Source organism: Hylobates moloch, unplaced genomic scaffold, assembly GCF_009828535.3.
Source record: "Hylobates moloch isolate HMO894 unplaced genomic scaffold, HMol_V3 SCAFFOLD_14, whole genome shotgun sequence".
NCBI lineage: Eukaryota > Metazoa > Chordata > Mammalia > Primates > Hylobatidae > Hylobates > Hylobates moloch.
Genome location: NW_026652289.1, coordinates 62,619,447 through 62,641,364, shown reverse-complemented (window position 1 = coordinate 62,641,364; position 21,918 = coordinate 62,619,447). Strand labels below are relative to the sequence as shown.

At 51.7% G+C, this 21,918-nt stretch overlaps 1 protein-coding gene across 9 annotated transcripts in view; it reads right to left on the bottom strand.

Annotated features, from left to right (window-relative positions):
* The window catches only part of MEGF11 (multiple EGF like domains 11), a 373,960-nt gene that overhangs the window by 269,895 nt on the left and 82,147 nt on the right, over positions 1-21,918 (bottom strand). For 7 of the 9 annotated variants that reach the window (XR_009209605.1, XR_009209606.1, XM_058427321.1 and 4 more), the window contains exon 2: positions 12,316-12,483. The exons of the other annotated variants lie outside the window; for them this stretch is intronic. Coding sequence is in view for 5 of the 7 variants with exons in the window: in XM_058427321.1 (XP_058283304.1) it covers positions 12,316-12,421 (106 nt within the window). In the remaining 2 variants the exon portion in view is untranslated. The remainder of the gene's footprint in view (positions 1-12,315; positions 12,484-21,918) is intronic. 9 annotated transcript variants of the gene reach the window in all.

Here is a 21,918-nt window from a genome sequence, read left to right as displayed (position 1 = left end):
GGAAGGAAGGAAGGAAGGAAGGAAGGAAGGAAGGAAGGAAGGAAGGAAAGAAGGAAGGAAGGAAGGAAGGAAAGAATGAGGAAGGAAGGAAGGAAGGAAGGGGTTCACCTGGGAATCTGTTAGAATTTTAGCACATGAGGACAAGAACAGTCTTTGAATCATTATCTAGTCCAATCACCTCTTTTTTCAAATGGGGAAATTGAGGTCTAAAGAGAGGAAAGATCACACCACTGCACTCCAGCCTGGGCAATAGAGCAATGCCCTGGTCTTAAAAGAGAGAGAGAGAGAGAGGAAAGAATTTTCCAAGGCCACACCTCTTGTCAGTGACCAAGGGTGAAAACTCAGGTCTCAGACAATCATCCCATCCCCTTGCCACCACGATCACCCTGCTGAGCTCTGTAGAAGGTGAGAAGGATTCAAGGGGCAAGGAAGGAATGTCAAAGGACAAGGGCTGGGGAGGTCCCCTTTTTGCCTCTAAATGCATTCAGAATATTTCAGGAGTGTCCCACCTCCCACCTTTGACCTACTTGGAATTCCCTGAGTAGGAGAGGAGTATCCTAACCAGCTGAGACACCCCCCTAAAACACAGGCTGCATGCTGGAAAGCCACAAAGCCCTGACCAAAGTCCCCAGAAAGGTCTCCTGCCCCTCAGGCTCCTCCCTAGACCAGAAGGGAGGACAGAGCAAAGAGAGGACCAATACAACCTTCTTCCTCGGCACCCACAAACGATCCCTGCCTTCTCCCTGAGCCATGTGGGGCTGAGCCACCTCGGGGGGAATTTAGACAATGCACCCGAGGGAAGGTGGGGATGAGGGAGAGAACCCTGAGTGTGGGGTTGGGACACTGGCTCCAAGTCCCACTCTGCCACCAGTCACGGACAGATCCCTCCCCATCTCTGGGCCTGGGTTTCTTAATCTGTCAAGGAAGCTCACCACACCAGACAATCCCTACATCTCCTTCCAGGCCGATATCCCTAGATTCTGAAATGATAGGAGAAATCCCAGTCTCCTGATCTTCTAAGGAGTCCTCAGTTTCCCTTCCTGCTTCCTAGAGCAAAGACTTCTCCCAGGAAGAACAGGTCATTAGCTCTGGTTGACTCTTGTTCCCAGCAGACAAGAGCTCCCAGTAGCTGTGGGAGGGTCATCCCCAGGGAGCCCTAGACCCACTTCCCCCTTCTTCCTGGGAGCCAGAAACAAGCTCCCAGCTCCATTCACAGCAAGACAGACCGCGGACCCTGGGAGGGTAGGATAAGAAGGGGAGCAGGGATGGCTGCCTCCCCATCCTGCTGCTGCCCAGATGCTCTTCATCAGTGCCTGGCTCCCAGCCTGAAAGCAATCACAGGCATTGAGTGGCACAATGGCCTGCCATGGGGCAGGGGGGCAGGGTGTGCACGCAGATGCAGCAGCGCCGCCCCTCACCCCTCCCACCTGCCCAGCTCCAGGTTCCAAGGCCCCAGCCTTGACAACCTCTCCTCCTACTTCCTGGGTTTTCAGTCCAGGAGCTCCAGCACCACCTTGCCCACCTGCTCCTCCAGCTCCCAGCCCAATATGGGCACTGCCAGCTTCTCCAGGAAACATGGGCCTGTCACCAGGGATGGAGAGGTAGTGTCTCGGTGGCCCCACTTATGAATACGAACCCACCTTGGTCTCAAGTCTCACCTTTCCCTCAATGCATCCCTAGTGCCCTCAGAGGGTAGGAAGGGCAAGAAAGAGGGATCCTGGTTTTCAGAGACAAAGATAAAGGGTGTGAGCAGCTCATGAAGGAATTGGGCATGGATCCCAGACTCCCTCCGCCTTCACCCTTCCTCTCACTGATTCAGGACTTTGCGGTGTAAGTCACCTCTCAGCATCACCTTCTAGGCAGATAAAACAGAAATTATTCTATAACTCGCTTATCCAGAAGCATGGGCTGACCCTTGATATCTGACCCCTGATGTCCGAAAGGCCTTGCCAGGGATCCCGTGGGCAGGACAGGGTTTGTCCCCTGAAACCTTCACCCCTTGGCCCAGTGGGAGTGTGACCATGCTTCTCTCTGGACCGTTATGTGGATGAGATTTCCATGGAGAGAAGTACTGGTCTGAAATCTCCCCTTCCTTGACAGGAGAATGCAGAGTGAGGGGCACATTCCACCATGAGACTCTCCCCCTGCTGTCCTCCCACTATGGCCTGTGGATACACATGGCTGGATGGCAGTGGGTGGCCAGCATGCTTCCTGAGGCCAGCCTGCCCAGTTGGCAGTGGTGACCCAGAGCCCAGGACATGGCCCCAGGACCGGGCATGGGAGGGTATCCAGGCTGAAGGAGGCTGCCCCTCCCCGCCGAAGCCCCTGCCTGCTCACGTGCAGCCCTCCTCGGCCTTGCGTGTACCACCATGCTGGTCCTGCCTTGACAGCCCTCTCCCCTGCCCTCTGCTCCTTCCCTTCTCCTCCAGGACCCTGCTCCAACACCTCCAGCCCCCACCTTCTGTCCCTCAATGGAGAGCCTCTAATGGACACACCATCCTTCCACACTCAGTCCTTTTTGCTTCCCACCCAGACTCTAAACTTCTCACAAAGGGCCCTGGTTTCTGTGGCTCCCACACTCCCCACAGTACTAACAGAGCTCACTTGGAGCCCAACAGGTGATCAACAGAAGCTCTTTAGTGGATGGGCTGGTCCCATCTCAAGGCAAGCTCTCCATGGCTTACCCAATGCCCATGAAAGAAAGCAGTTCTGGGCCGGGCGTGGTGGCTCACACCTGTAATCCCAGCACTTTGGGAGGCCGAGGCGGGAGGATCACGAGGTCAGGAGATCAAGACCATCGTGGCCAACATGGTGAAATCTCATCTCTACTAAAAATACAAAAATTAGCTGGGCGTGGTGGCGTGCACCTGTAGTCCCAGCTACTTGGGAGGCTGAGACAGGAGAATCGCTTGAACCAGGGAGGCAGAGGTTGCAGTGAGCCAAGATCATGCCACTGCACTCCAGCCTGGGCAACAGAGCAAGACTCCATCTCAAAAAAAAAAAAAATAAGAAAAACAAAGAAAAGAAAAGAAAGAAAGCAGATCCGACTCATGATGTGATCCAAAGAAGCACTTCCTGCTCCATTTGGCCCTCATACCTGACACCCAGGTGCACCCAGGCACAGAGGAGTCACTTCTTAGCAGAAGGCGAGTGATAGGGTCTGTGGCTTTAGAATCAGGAGACTGGGTCCAGCTCTGGGTCTGTCTTCCCACTCTACTCCCTGGGCACTCTGCTGCTTCTCTGAGCCTCAGTCACCTTACCTGGCAGGGAGGCAGACAGGGTCACACGGGCTCGTGCCTATTAAGCACCTGGGCAACAGTGGGCCCTCCCCAAATGCAGCTCCCCTCATCCTCCCACTGGCTGGCTCTGGGTTCCAGTCTGGGCCCTGGTGACGGGCATCAACAGCTGCAGGGGGACACTGCACCGCTCCCCGAGGCTGGCCACCCCCGCAGCTGGGCTGCCACTAGCCCCTCAGTGGTCTGCTTCTCCAAAGACAGGCAAAAAACAAACAAACAAACAAACAAAAACCCTTCTCTGACACCCGCCAATGAGCAGCTTTGCGTGAGACAGGCAGCCCAGCAGTGCCAGCAGGCGTGGCTGGAGTAAATGATAGTGTAACCCTTGCTACCCGAAACAACAACATCATAACTGTCAGAGCAATTTTCCACATCAGTAGTTTAACACCTGAACTGTTGCTGCACTCCTTTCTCCCTCCCCACCCTCGCGCTTGCTCGCCCACACTCCATTCTGCTGCACTGAAGTCGGCCCAGCTCTCAGCCATCTCTTCTGGGATCTGCAGCAAATAGTACTTGCCCCACAAGAGCCAAGGGGCTGCGAAATTAATCAGCACATGGGCTTTTCCGAGGAGAGAGGGAAGGAAAAACCCAGGGGCTCAAATACCCAACCCAGCATCTGTCAACATCTGGGTTATAAATAATCCAGGGATTTAACAGTGATTCCAACATTAGATGCCTTCAACACCCTGTCATAAAGATGCAGTTATTAACTTTTATTTACTGGGATTGTGTTTATTTTCCTAGAATGAGAGGCAAAGTGCTGGAGGGATGTGCGAGACAGAGACACTTCTAAAATGCCGTCTGTCTGTTGGAGACCTGCCAGAGAAAGACGCACACACCTGGGTGGTAGTCAACATCTTTAACAACTAGGGGGGCAGAGGAACCAACCAGCCACCCTCCTGTTGGGCCAGGAGGTAACCCTTTCAGTTGACGAACCTCGGTGGGGTCTCAGTGGGGGAAGGGAAGGGCCCAGGTGGTAGGGAGGCAGCTATGTTCCAACCAATATGCAAGTGTTTCAATATTTGCACAACCTTGACACACACACCTTCCTACCCTGGTTTCTCTAGCAGATTTTCCCCAAGGAACCATCAAGCTCTCTAAGAGCCAACAAGATTCCCTTCAGGGGAAACCGAAGGCCAAATTACAATCACAGAGCCAGGATGTCAGAGTTGGAAGGGATCATATTCAGATGCCATTGGCCAAGTCTTCAGTTGACAAATGTGGAAACTGAGGCTGCTCAAGGTCACTGTGTGACTTATGAGCAGGGCCCGAATGAGACCCTGGCCCCTGACTTCCTGGTCAGTTCTCGCTGCCCTGGCTCTGTGCCTCAGTGTTGCAAGGTCACCCACTGTGCAGTAATCGGGTGGGTTGGGAGACACGCATGGTGATGCCCCCCCACCCCCCACTATGGGGTAAGGGCTCAGAGGCAAGACAGGAGGGAGAGCCCTTGGCTGTAGAATTTGCCTCAGGGTGAGGGCGGGGAGAGTGGGGCAGGAAAGAGGCTGGGTGGACCCTAAGACACCGAGTTCTTTGAGCCTGGGAAGAAAACATACCCCAAATTTAGGATGTGGTGCAAACAGAGGTGAAGGGGTCAAGTAGGCATTCCCTTGCTGACTTCCTCCAGTCTCCTGGCCTTAAATAGCTTCTATTATACAGGGACCACTCCCAAACTTATCATTCAAGCTGGGCTTTGTCCAGAGCTCCAGACTCGTGTTTCCAGCATCCTACTCAGTCTCTCCACGTGGACGTCTAATAGAAACCTCGATTTAACATGACCCAAACCTGATCTCCCCCATAAGCCTGTCCCTCTTTCAACCTCTCCAATTTCAGTGACTCGGGCCAAGAAACTTCGCCTTGATTTTTCTCTTTATCTCACCTCCCTCATCCCAACCCTCAGGAAATTCTGTAAGCTCAACCTTGAAGATGGAGCCCGAGTCTGTGTTCTTCTTCCCCACCCCACTGTTTGCAGCCCACTCCTGGCCACATCAGCTCTCACCTGGATTAGAGTAATCGCTTATTCATGGGTCTTGTTTCCACCCTTGCCCCTGAGTCTGTGCTCACTTTCACAGTGAGCACAGCTTTTCCAGGCATGTGGTGGGAGCGGGTGATGGTCCTCAAGCGGCACAGACCCACCGACCCACCAGCCTGGGATTTGCTGCTTCCCATCTGGGACCCTGTGGGGAAGCTGCTGACTCGGTCTTCAGGGAAGGAAGTATGGATGAATCAAAGGGTCTTGATGGCCACACCTGCACTTGGGGACATATCTGATCCCCTCAGCCAATGTGGCCTGAAGTCCCAAAGTCTCCAGGTTGGAAGGAGGGTCAGAGGCCCCTGAACCAACTTCCTGCCCAGCACAGGGGTCCTCTCACAGCAGCCTGGAAGTGAACGTCCAGGCACGGCCCAGACACCTGCACTGCTGAGATCTCCCCTACCCCTGGCTGGTTCTGATAGCTCCCACCACCTTTCCGCACCTTGGTTCTACTGTACTCCATGGAATGTTCATGATTAAACATCAATCCCCCTTCTCACCAGCACGGCCTCCACAGAGAGCTCCAAATTTCAGAATTAAAGCCACCAGCACCTGGTGGGTCATCGGTCCCACTTGACCCCTCCAGGGAGCCTCACCTTGCACGTCCCAAACCAGTTCTTAAAGACAGCCACAGCTGGGGATCCAGTGGTGACCCTGTGCTCGGCCACCACTCCCTGTGTCAGGACACGGCAGAGTCCGGCCCCCGAGAGGAGGGAGAAGATACCGCTCCCTGAGTCAAGGCTCCCGCCAGCCCCTCGGTTTGGAGCCTTCTTTCCTCTGTGGCTGTGCACCCTGTCTGTGTCCCCTTCCAGTTCCTTCTGCCTTCGTTAACCAGGGCTAGAGACTAAAGCAGGCAATTCAAGTCCTCCCTAGGCTGGTGAACTCACAGGTGCACCATCTCTGGGTGGACCTATACCACCTCTGGGTGGTGTCTAAGATGAGAGGACTTTATCATCACAGTCCAATTCCCTCTGTACTGAGAGAACACAGCAAGGCAAGAGGAAATGACTTGCCCCAGGTCACAGAGCCAGGCAGAACCCCCTAAACCCCAACCTGTCCCTTCCCACAGGCCTTGGAACCCTGAGTCAGGTGCCTCCAGTATGAGCAGCCACCCACCAAAGCTCTCTCTTCTTCACTGACCATGCTTTGTGGGGAAGCCCAGACTCAACCAGACCCCTACTCCTCCTAAGCCCTTGAGGCTTATGACTCTCCAGCTGTGGAAATGGGACCAACGCCTTACTCACAGGTTTTAGAGGAGAATAAATGGGACCAGAGACGTGCCAGCAGCTAACAGCTCCTGGATGAGAACATACGTGGTATTGACAACCCCACATGGACAACAGTACCTAGGCCACGTCTAGTGACATCTCCACGGGCAAACGCAGCCAGCCTCCCTCCTCGCTCCCGAGGGAGCCATTCCACCCATGCCCTGCTTTCCTGACCACAGCTAGCAGGATGCTATTCATCCTTTGCTAAGAAAACAAATCAGCTCTGTTCTAATTAGTCAAAGTGAGCAAGGGAGTGCAAGGTCCTGACCTGCCATCATCCCACACACCCCATGTCACAGCAGCTACAAGATCTCACCCCTGGATTGCAACAATCCCATTGCTGATCACACAGGAATCAACTCTGAGGGTGGAGAGAAGGGCACCTACTATGTGGAAGACTTTGTGCCAGGTATTCTCTTTAGCCCCACAGCAGCCCTGGGTCCAGAATCTCCTGCCATCTTCGTCCCTGTCTCCTGCACTACTGTCATTAAGAGGGGACATTGTTAGAAGCGTTTAAGCAGGACTCCCAGCCCCCTAGCACCTGTCCTGCAGACGCCTGACAGAGGAAGATAAATATATTTATAATATGAAGCAAAGGGAATAACAAAGAGTGTATATAGTTGTCTATGACAAAGCTGACAAGCCAAAGCCAGCAGCTTTAATCAGTTCCCAGCTGAGCCCAGGAAATCTACAGGAGCACAGCTCTGACCTTTTGGGCCAATTTCTAAAGGGAAGGTTAAAGTTTTGCTGCAAAGTATTTTTTTTTAATTTTAAATGAAAGAGGGGTGTAAGGTTGAATATACGTGCCAACCTCTGAGGTGGTAATAGGAACACAGGCACAGGATTTTATTTTAAATTAATCCGTGAATGCACCTCCCGCTGTTGCCCCTTGAAATGTTTTGTTCTCCTGGTGAGACATAGCTTTTCCCATTTGTCAGATGAAATGTTCACTTGCGTGAATGACTTGCAAATGGGCTGAAAATGTATGTGGCTGCAGATTCCCAGATTCATTTTTGATAATAAAAAAAATTGCTGGAAAAGGGAATAAATGTTTAAAATCATTTTCACCCCTCTAGCCAGAAGCACTGCTGGGGACACCTGCAAATCCTGAGCTGGCATCACCCACAGGAATTCCTCTTCCTGTGTGCAGAGTGGACAGTCAGGAGCTTCATGTGGAGAGCTAATGCAGTTTGGTTTAACAGTAGTCAACCATTTAAAAATTCTCCTATTCAAAAGGAAGGCTTCACCAGATCACAACCCCCTCTTCCCATCAGATGGAACCGTGTGGACTCAGCCTCAGCACAACTTCCTCAGAGGCTGCCTGCTCTGCCCCTCGGGCTGGGAACAGTGCTGGTGGTGCCAGGTCCTGGAAACACCTGCTTGCCTTAGGCACAGACAGCCCTGTGCACCCCTCTGGGGTCCCAAACCTGGCTGCACATCAGAATCATCTGGGGTTGCATGGAGGATCCAGGGTTCCTGGGCCCCCACTCAGCCCCACTGATGGGAATCTCCAAGCATGGGGCCCAGGAAGCAGGATTTTTGAAAGCTTCTCCAGAATCCTAATGAGTAGTCAGGCTAGGGAAGCATAGGCTTCAACAGCCCTGACACGGTAAATGGCAGAAAAATCACTGGCTCTCAAATATCTCCTTCACCTTTGGGTACCTGAAACCTCCCCCTTCCAAGACCTGTTTCCATAGCATCCACATGAACCCACATTTTAAAACAGGCCAGACGACCAGCATCCAGTCTCCGCTTAATATCTCAAAGTCCTCCATGCAGTAGCTTCCAAACTCTGTGTCTTTAGACAGGCTGAAATTGCACCTCTTTTAAAATGTTCTTACTCTTAAAGGGACAACATTTTAAACTGTTGTTTACACCTTTGTCTCAATGAGGTTCCAATTTTTGCTTTGAGAGTTGATCTTCCTCTAGCCCTTCGACGTGCCTGAACTTAGCTTGAGTAATAATGATTCTAAGTCTGTCAGGTTTACAGGATGTTTTCACAACCATGATCTCATTTGATTTCAAACAATTGTCTCACAGTTGTTGCTGCCTCCACTTTCTAGATGAGAAAACTGAGGCTCAGGGAGTTTAAGAAATTTGCTTGAAGTCCATGCAGTAGAACTCAGGCTGCGGGGGCCGGTGGCTCAGGGCTCTTTCCACAGCAAGGAGCATTTCTCCCCTGAGGCATGAACCTGCCCTACTATATATCCCAGCCCAGTGGCTGCAGAGCTCTGCTTGAACATCTCCAGTGACGGGGAGCTCACCACTTCCTATTCTCAGGTAGTGGGAGACTGTGTTATATAGGCAGGGAGCTCAGGACAGCATTAGCTCTGAGGAGGTGGGGATGGAGGCATTGGGGGCTGGTGAATTAGTGACTCATACAATGCCCAGAGGGCCTTGTCTTCCACTTGATGGCCAGCGTCCGGCTGTGGTGGCACCCACTGTGCCCATCTTGAAATATTTTCCTTCCCATCCTCTACGGCAGACCTGTACACAGGAGCCACAGAGGCCAGGGAAAGACCAAGACCCTCCAGAAATGAATGACCCATTCCTAGTCCTGGGGTCTGCGGCTGTTTAAGATGCTTGGAATCCAACGTTTTACACATTGGAGAGGAAATCCTTTGAGGTTTCTCAGCACCCTGACTTGGCTCACAATAGTGGTCACTCTAGGCACACCCTCTGCACAACCCAGACCATCATTCCCGGCCACAGAAGGACACTTAGTGACCTCACAGTGTGTGGGAGGATGGGAAAGGCAAGATTCAGGCATGAGCATTGGTGCTAGAGGGGCCATGATGGCACTTACTCCAGACCAGGAAGATAGACCTGGGGCCTGGAGACATGGTCTTGGCGCAGTGGTACCTTCTGGGGACCTTTTGGGGAAGGGGGATGCTGAGGAGCTGGGAGAGAGCCCTGGTGGGAAGGATGGCCATGGCCTCACACCTGGGCTGGATTCTCAAAGGGTTAATTGAGGAAGGCCAGTGAGGCCCTAGAAGAGGGTACAGCAGTCACCACAACCCACATGAGCTCTCTGCGGACAAGGCGAGTTGGAGTAACCATGATTCTTCTAGATTAGGAAAATGCAGGAAACAGCATAAGAGATCTTCTGAAAGGTTTTGATATCTCTTATGATGTGGTCATTCCCGCTCCCCATTTTTCTTTGCTAATGGAACTCCAATTTGTCCATGTGATAGATGGAGACCCTTTCACCCCAGGAATCAGCACCAGCCCCAAAGGCCGAGTTAAGATTGGAGAGCTCATCCTCCTTGGGTAGCCATGGTGTAAGGATGGGCACATGTTCCTGTTCTGGGAGGGAGAAGTAGGCTAGAAAGGGCTTTGTTTCCTAAACAAAAGGACAAAGCCTCCTGAGGAAAAGCCCTCTCTCTCTCTCTCACCACTTTCTGCCTAGAACGTGGATGTGATACCTGAGGGGGCAGCAGACACCTTGTGATCATGAGGTAACAAGCCAACATGCAAAAGACTGGAGAGTCAAAGGAGATAAAAGGTCTAGTTCCCCAGTGACACCGTGGAACCACTTCACCAGCATCAGACACTCAACCTCCAGATATCTTGTCATGTGAGAAATAAATACTCCTATTTGTTTAAAATGCTCTAGTTGGTGGGTTTTACTTTTCCTGACTTGTGGCTGAACTCTGTGCTGATATCATATCCATGAGGGTAAGGTAGAGTATAATTTCTAATGTCATTCATTCATGCATTCAATAAGCATTTATTGAGTGCCTACTATATGCCAGGCACTGTTCTAGGCCCTAAGGGGACACACACACACACACACACACACACACACACACAAACACCCTTGCCCTAGGAATTTATTCCTGCCCTTCTGCTCTATTCTACTAGGGAGGAAGAGGTGATTAAGAACATAAATAAGTAAATGATGTATCTGTTATGTGGTGATAAGTGCTAAGGTGAAAAATAAAGCTGGGAAGGGAATCCAGTATGCCAGAGCTAGAAGCAGGATGGCAGCTTAAACAGAGTGGCCTGGAGGACCTTGCTGAGAAGCTGAAATCTGAGGCCAAGTAGGTGAGGGAGAAGCCACGCAGGGATCAGGGGAGGAGTGCCCAGGTGCAGAGAAGAGAAGTCTAGGTGTGCCCACGAGGACAGCAAAGCCACCCTGGAGGCAGGCCCGTGGCTCGTGACATGAGGTCACAGTCCTAGCCCTCAGCCCTAGGTTCTTCAACTTTTTTCTCAAAGACTGGGACAAACACCTAAAGTATAAGCTCACAAGATCCTTGAATACGTGAAGTCAGATGGCATCAGATGAGGATCTCAGAAAATCTTGACAGGCCGGAGCAATGTACTGAGTGGGAGGAGGTGAAACATAATAGCGACAAATGTAAGGGGCTGTGCTTCTCATCCAAGGGATCAACAGCACAGCAAAGACAGGCAGCCACACAGGTGAAGAAAGAAGCTCAGGAGTGCTCTCTGGCAGGAAACCAGCAGAAGGATGTGTTCACTTGAGAAGCTGGTCACATAATCTCCACTTTTTTTTTTAGACAGGGTCTTGCTCCGTCACCCAGGCTGGAGTGCAGTGCTGTGATCTCAGCTCACTGCAGCCTCAACCTCCCAGGATCAAGAGATCCTCCCACCTCAGACCCTTAAGTGGCTGGGACTACAGGCGTGTACCACCATGCCTGGCTAAATTTTATTTTTTTATTTTTTGTGGAGACAGGGTTTCACCATGTTGTCCAGGCTGGTCTCAAACTCCTGAGCTCAGGCAATCTGCCCTCCTTGGCCTCCCAAAGTGCTGGGATTACAGTCATGAGCCACTGTGCCCACCCACCACCAACTTCTTAATGAATATGATTTAAGTGAGGATGAGCACTCAGAGGGACAAACATTCATTCTTGTGCTTCTAGGCACTCAGTGAGCACCTACTATGTGCCAACCATGGTTCTGGGAAAACAGAAGTGCCCTCACGGAGCAGCAAGCCAGCACTTACACCACCAGTGGCTTTCAAGTCTTTGAAAACAACCCACAATAAAAAGTATGCTTTGCATCATGACCCACTACCCACAAATACATGTGTGCATATACACGAGGAACTGAAACAAAAGCTCCGCAAAGCAATATTTACCTCTACTACAGAGGAGCCAATCTAATATTTTCTATTTTTCTGAGATGAGTTGAGGCCCACGGAATTGATCCTATGACACGCTTGCTGCCAGCGACATGAAAAACACTGAACCATGTGTGATAAGTACCACCATATGGGACAAACAAGTGCTGGGGAGCAAAGACGGGATCAGGGCCAACCACCCTGAGAAGTGAGGTTCAGGCTGAGCCCAGAAGAGGGGCTTGGGGACAACCAGGCAATTTTTAAAAAGAGAGTGGCCCGATGGCAGTGATGGTCATGAAACAACGTGAATGTGCTCACTGCCACCAAACTGTACACTTAAAAATGGCTCCAGTGTTAAATTTTATGTGATATATATTTTGCCACAATATAAACATTATTTTGACTTGTAGAGAGAGAATGGCCCACAATTTAAATGCCTTTAAATAGGGTAGTGTTCTGTTGCTTTAGGAATATTATGCAGCACTGTAAAATAAGAAACTTCCCACAACAAAAACGACGTTATGCCAAGCACAAGATGCTAGAGACAAAATAGTGCTTACTGTATGATTCCATTGGGAGAAGTTCAAGAACAGGCAAAAGTAATCTACGGTGATAGAAAAAAAAAAAAAAAATAGTTACCTCTGGGAGGGGAGAGGGCATTGATGCCAAAGGCACGAAGTAGCCTTCCAGGATGATAAAAATGTCCTGTATCTTGGTCTGGGTGGGGCCACACAGGTGTATCCATCTGTAAAGATTCCTCGAGCTGTAGACTTAAGACTTGTGTACTTTGCTGCTTATCAGTTGTACCTCAACAGGAAAGGAAAAGTGAGAAAATATTTTTTCGAGGAAAAGAAATGAGAGAAAAAAAAGAAATCTAATTGAATTACTTCTCAGGTGGAGGTTAAGTTCAAAAGTCATCTCGAAAGGGTAACATTGCATATAGTCAAAATCACCCTGGCAAATCTCCTAAATCACCCACAGAGATTTGTATATGTAGGTATATTCGATCCTGCAACATACTGCTCATATACCCTGAAGTTTGAAAGCCACCAGATTCAACCGAAGCCTAGAACAAAGAGAACATGGAGACCTAGATGCTGAGGCCTGCAACCCCCAACGTCTACAGTTACCGCCACACCCATGTTGGGAAACAGAGGGCAGTGGGGGAATCTGGAGCTCCTGTCCACCCATCCAGGCTCGCTCCATCCTGCTTTAATATTCAGCCACCACGATATGTTTTGTTCTATAGAATTGATTTGTGAGAATTAAATGAGCTGGGTTCTGAAGCTAGCAGAGAAGTTGCACATAACCATTACTCTATCTTTAGGCTCCTTCTATTTGGCTCCAAGGAGAATAAATAAGATGGAAACCCTAGGAAGGCCGATTTCAGCTTGGGAGAAGAAAGGGCTTGTGAACTGAAGTGGACGAGCGCTCCAGAGATGGACTGGGCAGGCAGATAGTGAGTTCTCCATCAGCAGAGGGAAGGCACAGGCTGAAAATCTGTCGTGCCAGGTGATCTTTATAGGCCCTTTCCTGCCTGGAAGTTCTGAGCTGGCCAACTGTCCTGGCTCCCCATCCTGGGCATGTCCCCTCAGCTCACAGCTGCCTTGACAATGAGATGTGGAGCTGGCTAGAGGAACCTGCCAGAAACTCCAGGTGGCTGTCCTAATAGAGGATTGTTCTGCCACCCCTGAGGATTTACAGCCTCCCTCCTGAGTTATGGGAAGGCGGGCGGAGCGTATAAAAAGGATCCGTCCTGGCTGTGCAGCGCACGGGGCATCAATCAGTGACAGCCTGGCCACTGGAGCAGAGTGAAGATCAGTCCGCTGGGCCTCACCTATAAATCCTCCCCACACGCACAGGAGGCACAGATGCGTCATATTCGAGAAGAGCTTGTGCCATCGTTTTAATTCCAGCGATGTGGGTGGAGGGCAAGAGAGAATAAGGAAGAAGCAGGCCTAAATGTAGCTGTCCTCTGAACTCACCTCTCACCCAGGCTGCCAAACCTCCCTCCCTCCAGTCCCATCCCTAAGCAAACGGTGTTGAGTGGGCAGATGAGAAAAGGTTGTCTACCTGGGGGCAGAGTTGTTGGATTTGCAGGGGTGGGGTGGGGTGGGGGTCCAGTGTGGCCTGAACAAAGCTAAACCAGAGGTGGAGCCATCACACCTGTTTCTGGAGGCTGGAAGTGCACCCCCTTCCTCCATCTTCTATTAGTGGCAGGGAGGTCTGATGGCAGAAGTTCAGTGGATGGACAGAGAAGGGCCAGGCTGCCCTGGACTCAGAATTTTTGCACTGCACAGCTCGGAGTGATTTTCACCTCATCACTGTGCCAACGGAGTTGTGCAGTACACAGCCTGGATCGCTGCACGTGAGGGGCCTGCTGGATCTACATCACAGGTCTTTCTTCTTGAGAATAGAGTAGTGGAGAGAATATTAAACCAAGAGTTCGGAGACCTGGGCCCAAGTTCTAGCTTCATCCCCGACTTGCCATGGACCCTGGGCAAGTGCATTACTTCTCTGAGCTTTATTTTCCTCACCTGTAAAATGGGGACAATAATCCTGTCCCACTGGACCTTTCTCACCAGGTCTGGCATGTCTCCTGTGGGCCTCGTGGAGTTTTGGACAGAGGACAACTTCTTCTCCACATGACCCCTCCAGGATCCACTCAGACCCCAATCCCAGTTCTTGGCCAGCCTTTAAAAATTACCATGCTACCTTTCTGGAGGCCACTCCCTTCTGGGACAGAACCTACGAGAGCTGACAGGATTTATAGCCATGCATAAGGTGCCCCATAATTTCTGAACTAAAAAGCAGTACATTTGTCTGACAACCAGAGAACATTTGAAATTGGAACTGTCCCAGAAACCCAGGGTCATCTGTTTGCCAGTTCCAGGCAGGTGACTGCAGCTACTAACAGCTGTCCCCACCAGGGAGGGGGCTCAGGGGCAGGAGGTGCAACTCAGCACAGGCAAACTTCAGTGGCAGGACTGCCGGTAACTGGCTGGGAGACTCCTGGACAGCAGGTTGCCCTCTCTGAGCATAGCCGGGCTCATCTCCCAAACTAGGGCAACCCCTACGACCAACCCCTCACAGCACGTTAGAAACAGTATTTTCCAAAAGCTCACAATTTTTCAGGAATCTGGGCTTAGCTGCTGAGGGAAATAAACCAGAAGTGAGGTGGGGTGGCACAGGGGCCTGGACTCGGCATCTGGCAGGCACGGGTTTGAATCCTGCTTCCACCACCCCAAAATCCCATGACCCTGGGCAAACTATAAACCTCCCCAAGCATCAGGTCTATCATCTGGGAAATGGAGGTGAAGCCACAAACTCGCAGAGTTGGTGCAGAGTGGAGAGAGTACACGTGAAGTCCCTGATATACGGCAGGTGTCCACAGGGCAGCTGACCTTGTCAAAAAGCTTCAGACCATTTTACTCAGGAGAGTAGGGGCCCTGGGGAACTAGTCACCACCACCAGCACAGAAGAGAGAAAGGAACATCTTTTTTAAAACTCTCTCGGTCCTTCTCTTTCCCCCTTCCTCTCTCATTACCTCTGCCCTGCCCCAGCTCTCGCCCGGTGTCTTCTGGCCCCTCCTGATCCCTGGGGAGCCCCTCTTGGGCCTCGCCTCCCTCTGCCCTCTCAGTCTCTTCTTCTCTCCTCTATTTCCTGTCTTTTTTCCTCTCCCGCATTTCTCCTGTCTCCCAGGCAGGTGGGGGACTTATAAGGAATAGGCAAGAAGAATGGCTCCAAGCTCCCTTCAGAGGCCCCCATGACAGGAAAGGAAGTGAAGACCAAAGGCAGGGTCTCCCTCCGTCCCCTCTCCCAGTCCTGCCAGGCCAGAGACACCTTGCCCAGGCTCGGCTCCGCTCAGGAAAGGAGGTGGACTCCTGCACCCAGGACAGACCATGCCCACAGCAAAACTGCTCCAGGTGCCAGGTAGCCCCGCCGGGCAGGGTGGCTGAGCTCTGAAGAGCAGGAGGAGGAAGTCACAAAGCCCTTCCAGCTGTACACATATCCCCCACTCCCTGGGTGATCTCATCCATCCCTGGGCTTTAAATGTCATCAGACAGTGCTCAAAGTTACATCAGCAGGGCCCTCGCCCCAAGCTCCAGATACATATCGCCAACCGCCTACTTGACATCTTCCCTGGGACGGCTGGTAGGCTTCTCAAACTAAACAGGAACAAAATGGAACTCTGTGCCCCCTTGCTCTCCCCACCCAGGGTTTGCCACCGTGGGGAGCTCACCACCATTCATACTGATGCTGGAGTCACACTGATTCCTCTCTCTTTCCCACATCCCCACATCCAGTCCATCAGCAAATCCCGCTGGCTCTGCCTCCAACATGCGTCCAGAATCCCATCGCTGCTCAGACCCGGATCCATGCACCAGCATCTGTCATCCCAGGAGCACCCCCACTGGCCTCCTGCTTCCCCTCTTCCAGTCTACCCTCTACTCAGCAGCCAGGGAGAGCTTTAAAAATATAAATCAGATCACACTGCTCCACTGCTTAATACCTCCCAGTGTCTTCCATTCACAACCGGGATAAACCCAAACTCCTCATTAGGCCCAAACGCCCTTCATGATCTGGTTCGTGTCCTCCCTGGCTGCATCTCCTTGTTCCCTTTGCTCCAGCCTGACGGTCCTCCTGTCTGTTCCTCCAGCAAGCTCGTTCCCAGCTCATGGCCTCTGATGTACTTCCTTTCTGCTTGGAAAACTCTCTTCCCAGATCTGCCTCTGGCTGGCTCCTCCTTGTCATTCAAGTCGTCGTCTCTGAAATGCTCTCTCTGACCCTGTCTACACTCACTTTGGCATCCCAGGCCCTGGCATGCCACCGGGCACACAGCAATCCTGGATAAATAAATATCTTCTAAATAAAAGTACAAGTGAATAAAGGTTTCGATTCTTACAGCTACAGGGTGGAGAACACAGCAGACTCAGGCCAAACTGCCCCTCAGGATGTGCCTTTCAGGTTCCCTGCTCCTATCTTTCCTCCCCTGGACACATTCAGCTTGGTCATGGCCCTTGAGGTCACAGTTGATGCAGAGTTCCAAGGGGCATCCTCTCTCCTCTCCTGAACACTGACTTACAACAGCCCTGCCTTTCATAGCCACATGGCTCCAGTGGGCAGAGCCACCACGGAGCTGGGCATCTTGATAAAGGCAAACAGCCCCAGGGTGATGGACCATGGCTCCCACCCTGGGGGTAAAGAAAGAAAAGTGCCCAAGCCCAGGGCCAGCCAGGGCAGAAGATGTTGTGCCCCAATACAACCCAGAGGGAGACTCCATCCTTCTCTCATGAGGTTTCAGAAACCCTTGGTCCACATGCCCTTCTGCTGCTTCATTTTTACACAGCTAAAGAAGGCCCATGGATGGCTGGGCGCGGTGGCTCACACCTGTAATCCCAGCACTTTGGGAGACCGAGGCGGGCAGATCACCTGAGGTTGGGAGTTTGAGACCAGCCTGATCAACACGGAGAAACTCCGTCTCTACTAAAAATACAAAAACAATTAGCCAGGCATGGTGGCGCCGGCCTGTAATGCCAGCTACTGGGGAGGCTGAGGCAGCAGAATCGCTTGAACCTGGGAGGCAGAGATTGCAGTGAGCCGAGATTGCACCATTGCACTCCAGCCTGGGCAATGAGAGCGAAACTCCGTCTCAAACAAACAAACAAAACAAACAAACAAACAAAAAAGAAGGCCCATGGGTAGAGAGAAGAAATGTGAAATCTGTCTGAGGTTACATAGCTAGGAACTGGAGCTGAAATCTCCATCTACAGCCCTAACTTCCGGGCAGGTCAAACTGCACTGATATGCTCAAAACATGGGTAAGTTTTAACCACGCTGGTGCCTCTCAGACTTTGTGAGGCCGGGGGAAGTGGCAGCAGCTCTGACGAGGCCATCACTGGCCTAGCCTCGGGGGATGTAGCCTTTTCCCCTGAACCCCTGCTGGGCAGGCAGCATTCTGCAACAGCCTCCAAGATGGGCCTCCTGCATTCCCCTAGGCCAGGCTCCTCCCAGCAGCCAGAGGGAGCTTCAGAAAACCCACATCTGATCCTATCAATCCTTGCTTATACGCTCTTCCGCCTATCAAACCAAAATGCTCACGGTGCATTCCAGGCCTGCCAGCTCCTACCTGATGGAGCCACCTTACCTCCAGCTCATCTTCCCCTTGCTCACCACATTCCAGCCACTGTGGCCTTCTCAGCCTTCAACTCCCCATGCGGCCTTTGCACATGCAGTTCCCTCTGCCCGGAATGTTTTTCCCTTAACTCCCTTGCCTTGGTAACCACTGCGTCTCCTTCAGACTGCATCAAATGGTTATTCCTCTGATGCCCTCCGGCCCCTGCCCAACTATCAGGCCTGCCCGCTGGACACTGTGTGACCCTCTCCTCTGTAGAACACCCACAGTTGTGTGTGGTTGTGAGATCAGTGATGATCCGCTCCTGCACCATCCAGCAGGGGGGCCACTGGCCACATATGGTTACTGAGCACTTGATGTAAATGTAAGTTACTGAGCACTTACAGCTCAGTGACTTGCAGATGGGGCAGATGGAGAACACCTGGGGAGGGAAGCCACCAGTCCAAACTGAGATGTGCTGTTTCAAATATCTCCTTAATTTCATATATAGGCCACATGTTGAAGTAATAATCTGATACTATTTTGGATATAACCGGTTAAAGAAGATACATTATTAAAACAAGGCTGGGTTCGGTGGCTCACGCCTGCAATCCCAGCACTTTGGGAGGCCCAGGTGGGCGGATCACCTGAGGTCAGGAGTTCAACATGGTGACCTGAGATCAGCCTGGCCAACATGGTGAAATCTCGTCTCTACTAAAAGTACAAAATTTAGCCGAGCGTGGTGGCGCATGCCTGTAATCCCAGCTACTTGGGAGGCTGAGGCAGGAGAATCGCTTGAACCCGGGAGGTGGAGGTTGCAGTGAGCCAGGATCGTGCCATTGCACTCCAGCCTGGGTGACAGAGTGAGACTCCAACTCAAAAAATAAAATAAAATAAAATAAAAGTCACCTGTTTCTTTTTACTCTTTTAAAGTGGCTGCTTTTTAAGATTTAAAATTTTAAGATTTAAAATTCCACATATGCTCGCATGTGGGGCTAGCACTTTATTTCTGTTAGACTGCGCTATCTGGTCGATGCTGCCTCCATCACCCCAGGCCTCTTCTGTTCAGCACCATGTGGTCTCACGGAGGTGCACAGACTGCAGCGTCCTGCCTGATGCAGCCACTCAATACACATTCACTGAAGGATTAAACGCCAGGCTGCCTAGTCTGATTTCAGAAGGGAAAATGATGCAAATGAGCCACCTGATCTCCCTGGCTTCAGCCCCCAGCCTTCGACCCTCCACCGTCTGCCCAACAAAGGCCCAGGCCCAGACATCTAGACTCGAGAGGCTTGGCTGGGACCAGCAGAGCCAAATGTGCAGGGAAAGGTTGGTCCTGACACTCAGTGAGGGAGAACAGAGTCAGTTTCTCTCTCTCTCTCTGAAATATCATTTCTCATGGTTTGGAATGAAACCCATTATTCCCAATTAACCTGCCGTGAACCCACGTACTTGCTGGCTTGCCCATAATTATTCATCCATAGTAATAGCTAAAGTAAATTCTGTCTGTCTCAGCAAGCACTGACATTTCCTTTGGGAAAAACTTTCAAAGATGCCACGTCCTTGGTTCCTTATCTAAAGTTTCCCTGCCCCATTTTGTTTCATTTTCTTTTTTGCAGCTAATCCTTGTGAAGAAGGCATCGCAGACCAGGATAGCTCCTTCTCGACCCTGGGTGGTTGGGTGAGACGGCCAGTGCTGCTGGGTTCCTTCCTACCCGCAGGCAGAGCAGGAGCACCACGGCAGCTGGACCATCCCGGCAGGTCACACACACAGTTTGTACAACTGGCCGGTCCTTCTCCAAGTTCCCTTCACCCTGCCATCCCAGGAACTGGGCCCCATGAGTCCACAGAAACTGTGCATAAAGTGTCCTTCTGCACAATTTATTTTGGGGTGTCAGATGTGATTTACTAAGAGACCGTCTGCCAAAAAAAAAAAAAAAAATCCAGAAGGAAACCTAACTTGTCATTTTAAATTAAGTGTAGCTCCTTTTGTTCATCTTTCTACCTAAAAGGCTGCACTAAAGACAGAGTAACCTCTTCTCTATAATCACAATAATAATAGCAACAGGAAGAAGGCCTGAGTCAGAATCTGGGTGCGTGTTAGGAGAGATGGGGCAGACGGAGAGCACCTGTGGAGGCCAGGGTGGTGAGCTGTGCCTCCTTCCTGACACCACTCAGCCTGCCGGGGGTGTTTCCAGAGCGGAGAGCTCTTCTGGACATTTTGCGTTTTGTAGAAGAGATTGGCTAAGCAGGTGGTGGGTAGGGTGGGGGAACTGTGTGCAAGACACTCATAGCATGCTCTATTTGGGGCCATTTCTTTCTCCCATGAAGACAGCAGAGTCTCTGACAGGGAAGACTACAGGGTGGACAATCTGAGCTGAATCCACTCAGTAGCTGCGATGGGTTCAGGCCCAGCCTTCTGGCCTACCCAGGCATGTCATGTGACCTCTCTGGGCTTCAGTGTCCTGTCTGTAAAATGGAGATCAAATCCTTCTGGCCAAGTGAGTTGAGTAAGATAATTTTTTGAAAGGAACCAGTAGCTTGTGATGTTCTATACAGATGTAAGAGATTCTTATTGTTGTCGTCATCCCTCATAGAATGGGAGGGGGACCTTTGAAGTGGACACTATAGTGCCCCTTCCCCCATTTGCTGTGAGGTGGGCTGCTGAAGACCCCCACTCCCCATCCCCACCTCCGTTCCCACAAGCACGGCCCTCAGCGGACTGCAGCCCCTGTCCAGGAGGTGGTCAATTCCCCTTCCTGACAGCTCACGGGCAGTGACTGCCTAATGCCAGAGGCTGGCTCACTCCCCACCAGGGCACCACTCGGAGGTCCAGCTCAGGCTCCAAAGCCCTCCCCCAGGAGACCAGCCAAGGGTGGACTTGATGGATGTGAGGCCAAGTCCTCGCCCAGCTCCTTCCTCTTCCCACCCTGCCGCCCTCCCTCCCTTTCAGGTTTCTTTCTGAAAAGCACCCAGGAAGTCACAGGTCCTTGGAGCCTTGTCTCAAGCTCTGCTTGAAGAAGCCGCTGAAGAGACTTCCTGCATGGTGAAGGCCGCTGTTGCTGCTGTGGCTCTTCTTGGAGTCACGGTGACCACAGCACCAATGCAGGATGCCATGTCCTGCCAGGGGAGGGGGAACACCAATGTTTCTGCCAGACCTGCAGGCTGGGGCAGGTATCTGCTCAACCACGGGGGCGGTCAAAAAGACAGAGGAGCAGGGAAGCCGGGACTGGGAGGAGAGCTAGGCTCCCACCAGTGGTGCGAGGCAAGGCCCACGCCTCTAGGATGCTGGTCCTGCTGGTCCTGCTTCTGTGAATGCTGGAGCAGACGCAGGATGATGAAAACGCCCCTTGCTGCAAGTACTCCAAGATTCCAAGGACAGTCAGGACTGCTGGTCCCTCACCCCACATGGGGCTGGGGACATCAGTGGGGGTCCCTGAAGAAGGGAATGGAGAGGTGGGGGGAGGAGGGACACCTGCATTCTGGGTCACCCTGTGCATGTCTCCAGATGCTCTCTCAAGCTTGTCTCTTTTTCTCTCTTTCTAACCTTGTCTCTTTTTCTAAAACCACATGGGACTCCTCCCACCTGACTGCTCCCAAAAGCCGATCTGGGAGAACCCCCACACAACCCTCCCTCCTGTCTGAGAGGGGGCTGCCCAAGACTCACCACCTGCAGACTCACCACCATGCACATTTTTCTCCAGCTCCCCTCTCCCCCAGCGCCCACCCTCTCCCCGCTTCACCCTTTGTCAACAGCTCTTTTCACAAGGTCGTCATTACCCGCTAATTGTCCAAAATTTCATTCCCTCATCTTTCTTGGTTAAGGATTGATTTAAGGAATGAGTTCAATATCCCTGCCGTCTCCAAGTGCTTATTAATTCCCGGCGCCTCCAGCTCCCTGCGCAGAGCCTGGCTCACCTCACACCGCTTCACCCCACACTGATTGGTAAAGCCCCGGCTTTTAGGCCTGCAGGATGGGAGGCCTAATGTGCACTAATCTATCATTACTTCACACGGCTGGCAGAGTGACGGATGGCGGCAGTGGATGGCTCAGTGAGGGAGATGGACCTCCACCTCCTCCAGGACTAGGCTGGAGTTGGAAGTTTGCTCGGCGGGAGAACAACCAC